This window comes from Amphiura filiformis, chromosome 13 (genome assembly GCF_039555335.1).
Source record: "Amphiura filiformis chromosome 13, Afil_fr2py, whole genome shotgun sequence".
Classification (NCBI taxonomy): Eukaryota; Metazoa; Echinodermata; class Ophiuroidea; order Amphilepidida; family Amphiuridae; genus Amphiura; species Amphiura filiformis.
In genome coordinates, this window is record NC_092640.1 from 57,009,977 (window position 1) to 57,016,715 (window position 6,739).

At 35.2% G+C, this 6,739-nt stretch overlaps 1 protein-coding gene across 1 annotated transcript; it reads left to right on the top strand.

The window, feature by feature from the left end:
• The first annotated feature begins 618 nt into the window (after positions 1 to 618).
• On the top strand, positions 619 to 4,970 carry LOC140167779 (uncharacterized). The gene is made up of 2 exons (XM_072191072.1): positions 619 to 1,958; positions 4,900 to 4,970. The coding sequence occupies exons 1-2, from the start codon at positions 695 to 697 to the stop codon at positions 4,968 to 4,970; spliced, it is 1,335 nt and encodes a 444-aa protein (XP_072047173.1). The 5' UTR covers positions 619 to 694.
• Positions 4,971 to 6,739: the final 1,769 nt, after the last annotated feature.

A 6,739-nucleotide genomic window follows, 5' to 3' on the forward strand; every position in this document is an offset into this window, starting at 1 on the left:
TGGCTTTGGTCAGAAGTATTTTATGAAATGGTTTCTCCAGCCACAATAAATAGTCTTCCACCACTAGATTTTCTAGCTATAATATTGAACAATATATCCCATATTTTGACATGCACTTATAGAAAATAAATAAATTATTGTCTTACTTTATAAATATAAATTATAAATACTGTAAAATGACACATAACTAAAGTGAGGCCACTTTCTATCTTTTTTATTTGATTCATAAAATTACATTCAACAAAATGATTGAAGACTGAGAAAACACATAGTGCAGACTATTACAGAATGGAGTAGGTAAGATGCCATGTCCATAGCTTTGCAGGAGTTTCGGACTAACAATCAACACATTCAAAAAATACGGTTTAAAAGTGAAGATTGTAGTGAATGATCAGTCCTTTATCATATGCTTGCCACTATCTACTTTGTAGTAAACTATACATTGCGAAATAATATAAAATCATTTTAAAATAAAATGTGCATGTAAATTGAGTTTACATAGCGAATTAACTAACAACTGCAGTGTATTTTTTGATTTTAATAATAAGCATGGGTACAAAGCAGTAAAGACAAAAATACAGTACAATTTGGAGTAATGAATTAAAGAGTGGACAGGAGTTATAGGAGTTAATGTTTTTTGCTGTTTCAGTGTGCATGTTCTCACCATTGATGGTTTGGTGAACTGTCATGTAACATGGATGTAAGCGTGATCCTAAAAATGCCTTTCACGGTGACCCAAACTATTTACAAGACCTCTTCTGCATTGAGGCTGGCCTTCCCTTTTAAAGGGAATTTTTATTACCAAGTTGAATCCATTCTTGAGCAAGTTGAATATGAAGGCAAATATGTTTTATTAATTGGTGATGTAAATTGTGACCTTCTAGCTGCAGATCCACATTGTTATACGAAGAAGATGAAAGAAGTTGCTGAGAATTTTCATCTCAAACAGGTTATCACTAAACCTACTAGAGTCACAAAAACCCTTGTTGATCACATGTATACCTCCTGTCCCAACAATGTCAGTGAATGTGGTGTAATTCTTACAAGCATGAGTGATCACTTCTGTGTGTATACAATTATGGGTAAAGAGAACAAGGTGAAAAGCCAAAATCATAAGTACAGTGTGAATAGAAAATATAAAAATTTTGATGAAAACAAGTTTAGACTGGATATAGCTAATACAAATTGGTGTAATATTACTAATCAATCAAATATTGATGATGCTGTTTCTAATTTTGAAAATGTTTTTCTTGAAATTGCCAATAAGCATGCACCGCTAAAGAGGAAACGTATACGGCAGACAAATTCTTCCCCTTGGCTTACTGATGATATTTTGGCAGCCATGCGCGAACGTGACCAGATGAAGAAGCGCGCCAGCAAAGAAAATTGTTTGCTTCTTTGGGAAGATTTTCGCAAGCTGAGAAATAGAGTAAATTGCTTAATTAAAGAATCTAAAAGAATGTATCTTACAAATGCTCTTCAAACTAAAGATTCTAAGGATATTTGGGCTAACATAAGGCATATTGTACCAGGTAAAAACAAGAAAACCGATGTTAGATGTATTAAAACTGAACATGGTGAATGTACAAATTCTAAAGATGTTGCTGATGTATTGAATGAATATTTTGCAAATGTTGGACCAAGTATAGCTGACAAGATTCCTGTTGTTAAAACTGAAAACCATCATGATGAAACAAATAATTTGTATAATGATATGCTTTTTATATTTAATAATGTTAATGAAGATTATGTTTTAAATCAACTATGTACACTCTCCGATAAGAAAGCTACTGGTGTTGATGATATTCCATCAAAGTTACTCAAGGTGTCAGCAATCGAAATTACTCCTATTGTGACATTTCTTGTTAATTTGTCCCTTAAATCAGGTACCTTTCCATGCAGATGGAAGAAAGCCCGAATTTGTCCAGTTTATAAAGGTGGTGATAATACAGATCCAGGTAATTACAGGCCAATATCAATTCTTCCCATTTTATCAAAAATCATCGAGCGCGCTGTATTTGACCAAATTTACCCTTTTCTAAACTCAAATGATATGTTGCATGATAGCCAGTCAGGTTTTCGGCCAGGTTTTTCAACATCTTCTGCATTATTAAACATTACAGAGGATTGGTTAAAATCAATTGATGATGGTGAGTACATTGGTCTTGTAATGTTAGATCTAAGAAAGGCTTTCGACACAGTGAATCACAATATTTTAATTGATAAATTGCCAAATTTTGGTATGGATGATCATGTTGTCAACTGGTTCAGAAGTTACCTTAGTGATAGATCTCATATAACTGGTGTAAATGGGTCAAAGTCTAATGACCAAAGAAGTTCTTGTGGAATTCCACAAGGCTCGATACTTGGGCCGTTATTGTTTATTTTATATGTTAATGAACTGCCTAAATATGTTAATGTAAAGGTGAGCATGTATGCTGACGATACAGCAATTTATTATTCTTCAAAAGATGTTAATGATATTGTTAGAATACTAAATAATGATTTAAATAATGTTGACAACTGGCTTGCAAGTAACAAATTAAGTCTTAATGTTAACAAAACCCATTTTATGTTAATTGGTTCTCCACAAAAACTTGCAAATTTATGTAATGATGATCTTAATGTAAACATAAAAGGAACCCGTCTTCAAAGGGTTAATCATTGTAAACACCTTGGCATTGAAGTTGATGATAAACTGTTATGGAACAATCAGATTGACCAAGTGAGAAAGAAAGTTTTAACTGGTTTGTATTTTCTAAGGAGAGCCGCTAATTTTATCCCCAAACACCATCAGTGTCTACTTTATAAAAGCATTGTTGCCACTCACTTTGACTATTGCAATGTTGTTTGGGGAAGATGTAACAAAACCCTTAGTAATAAACTTCAAGTCTTACAAAACAGAGCAGCAAAAATTATTACAGGTGTAAGTAGATATGAGTCAAGTACAGAAGCTTTAAATGTTTTAAACTGGAAAAATCTTGAAGGAAAGTTATACATAAACGAAGCAGTTACAATGCATAAAATTGTAAACAATCAAGCACCAAAATATCTGTGCAATAGATTTGTTAAAAAAGAAACTTGTTATAACACCAGAAATAAAGATGTCTTTATCATGGATAAGCCAAATACTGAATATAAGAAGCGTAGCTTTAGTTATAGAGGTGCTCAACTGTGGAACTCGATTGATGACAATGCTAGAAGCATGTGCAATGTGAAACATTTTAAACAACTTATTTCTTAATATTTGTGAATAATTTATCATTTTGTATATTTTATATTGTTTAATATCTGTATTATTTATGTAATAGTGATCTTGATGATGTGTTTTAATAAGTTAAATTTAATTTGTATATAAATCGTATATGATGTATGGATCTTGGGTATGGATGATGCGTGTTGAGGGGATGAAAGGGTTTAACAATATGCTTGGTGAGTTGGGGTGTGCGTGTATGTAAATGAGGGGTGAGTGGAGTGTATGTTGTTTCATGGTGGGAATTATGTGTGCTTGTATGAAGATGAACGTAGGTGCTACTTTTATAGTATTTTATATTAATATGAAATTTCTGTATTTGTGCAATAGTGGGCCTGCAAATTATCACGATGTGTTTTAATAATTTATTTCCTAATAATATTTTTGAATAATTTATCATTTTGTATGTTTTTGTGCAATAGTGGTCTTGATGATGTATTTTAATAATTTAAATATAACTTGTACATAAATCATATTATAACGTTTTATTGTGAAAGATGTATGGAGGATGTGTGTTGAGAGGGTGAGAGTGGAGTGCATGTGAGAGTGTGACTGTATGAGGAAGAATGCAGGGTTACTATTTTATTCATTATATATATATTGTCTTTTAGTAAAAGATCGTATTAATTTTAGTTTTTAGTCTATGTACACTAATATATTATATTTTAAATTAACTTGTGTTTGTTAGTAATATGTTTAATATCCACACGGACACGTGGAAGAACAATACTGTATTGAACATGTTTTTACCGTGTATAAATAAAGCTATTATTATTATTATTATTACTTTAGAACACCATTTACAAAATATTACCCGTTAATTTCACACATTTATGTTAAAAACCATGTTTGACAATGGCGAAAAAATTACGTTTGATTGCCTTCGATTTATGAAAGTTTCGTCAGACGCGATAAATTCCTTTTTTAGTTTTCATCTTTGTCAATCCATTTGTTAGTAGATTGAACAAAATAATTGTTCTCCGATTTTAGTTTTCATTTGTTAGTAGATTGGAACAAAATAATTGTTGACACTATTTGATGAGAATCCATACTATAATTAAAGACGGGAATAAAAAGAATTTATCGCGTCTGATGTCACTGTTAATTACGATCCTTGATTGGTTTACACATGTTAATCAGCGCGTAAAAGGAAGACGGATCTATCTGGTGCTGATCGGAGAAAAGGAATAGCAGCAAATGGCGAAAAATTATGTACTTTTACAAGGCAAAAAGCAGCTTTTCTAGGCATTGTGGACATGATGCCATCGGTTATGAAAGTTTCCTACTATAAAGACCTCACTTTTGAGATGGTTTGCATGTCGAAAGGTGCAAAATTAACAATAAGGCGCCCGGTTATAAATCCGCGTTCAGCAAGTCATCATCACGACACTTGTAAACAAACCGTGATCGAGTTTGATTGACAGATGACGTCAGACGCGATAAATTCTCTTTATCTTTGTAAATCATTATATCAAATCCATTTCCACTTACAGAATATTTTCGACCAGCCTCTAGCGCCGACACTGTGATTACCTGCATTTGGCGGCCATTTTGGGATTTTTTTTCTTTATATCAACTTGAATTTATGCTGGGCTCTTTATTTAAGCTAATAATAGATAATATTCTTTGATGTTTACATCACACAGTTGGTCAATTAAGCAAAGAATTACCTGAGGAAGCGCATTACAATGGAAGGATCATACGGTTAAGAGATTAAAGACACTAGAAAACTTTATTGTTTAAACTGTGACTTGTTCAGATAAGTCAAGATTTAGTGTGTCCACCCGTGCCAGCTCAAGGTCACGTATGTGACGTGGCATTCCCTCAACCAGGTTTGCCAAGGCAATGAGGGCGTGTCTAAGTTCCTGCAGGGTGATTGGTTGTTTGTTCATGTTACCTAACCTGCGAGATACTTCTGCCCATAAGTTGTCTATAGGATTCATATCCGGACTCAAAGGCAGGCTAGTCCAGGCGCCGGGCACTCTGCGCCGTGGTGTTGTCATCATATCCTGGACCAGGAAATTGTTCCCGAAGTCTCTTCTTGCAAACGGAAGCATAACAGTATCAAGAACATACAGGTATTGGTCTTGGTCCATGTGTCCTTTTAGCATGTAGAGGTGTGATTTCGAGCTACTGTGAATACTCCCAATACTGTGATTCCACCACCATTCTCCATGGACCCTAGGCAGGATACAATCCTCAGGGCTTGACCAACATGTCTTCGGACCTTGAATCGGCCATCTTGTCTGTAGGGGATGAACCGGGACTCGTCACTGAAGATCATATTACGCCAGTGGCCTACTGTCAAATTCCTGTGTCTCTGTGACCAAAGCAAGCGCAAATGCTGATGTCTTTGCAGCAGAATCGGCTTTCTTATTGGTCGTCTTTGCGAAAACCTGCACTAACCAGTCTATTGTCAGTGTTTACTGCTAACAGGCGCGTTTATGGACCTCCGCCATTCTGTTCGTAGCCAAAATGCAGGCGACGTGCGGCCATTGCGGCAAAGTCTCAGGAGAGATCGGTCTTGGCGGTTGTCTTTCGGGGCCGACCTGACAAAGGTCTAGGTGTAGTAATTAGAAACGGCACCTTTTATAATTCCGAAAGCGGCACCAATACTTATCCTTCTGTTTGTAGCCGCGATTACGTAAGTCACTGACGCGGGCGTATAAATCTGCGCTCAACTCGCACCCCATGATCAGAAATATCGTATACAACATGAAGATGCAACAAGGTAAAGCTGGGTTTTTCACAGTAATGCAAAAGCCAATGCAACCTTATGGATCATATCGCTAGAATAACTGCGAAAAGGATGCCCGATGGTTCATTGGTCAGGCATAAGAAGCCATTATCCAACATTACGTAATGTGTGATATAGAATAGTACCTAAGACCTTGCCAGATAGCCGTGATCCATTTTGCATTGCTGACGGGTCATTGATGGTAAGAAATCTGCACTTAAAAACAGGGATATGCAAACAAATATTCCAAACTTTTGTCCATGACTGTAGTATTCATATATGATCATTTATAGTCATTACCTGTATCTGGCGGTATTTTTTTGAAAGCCATCTTGGAAAACCCCCCTTGGGGCCAGTTTATATTTTCGGGAACATCCTGATTATATTTTGGGGTCATCTCAGGAACCTAAAAATTGGTTTGGTTTGGTTTTGGGGGTGCAAAGGAGGTCCTTTTAGCTCCCCGAGTATACTGTTTGCTTTGAAAAAAATATCTTCGAAAAGGAAGTTACTACTGATTGATCCTGTTTAATGTGCCATAATTGAGTGAGTTATTCTAGATGTATAGGCCTATTTATTTTGGGACTACAACTGTGCAAAAGTTGACATGTATCATGATGTATTATGTTGATTAATGTTTTAAAAAATCGGAAATTAAAAACATATTGTGTTACTTTTATTATCTCTAACGATGGGGCGGGTTACTGAAGGTTGATAGTCTTTGTTTCGACGTACCTACCTCGTCTGGATAC

What these genes read in the sequence shown, in the direction of transcription:
- LOC140167779 (XM_072191072.1), top strand. Translation starts at nt 695, where the DNA reads ATGGATGTAAGCGTGATCCTAAAAATGCCTTTCACGGTGACCCAAACT. An exon ending in TGGTGATAATACAGATCCAG is followed by an intron (nt 1,959 to 4,899) that starts GTAATTACAGGC and finishes TACATCACACAG; the next exon opens with TTGGTCAATTAAGCAAAGAA.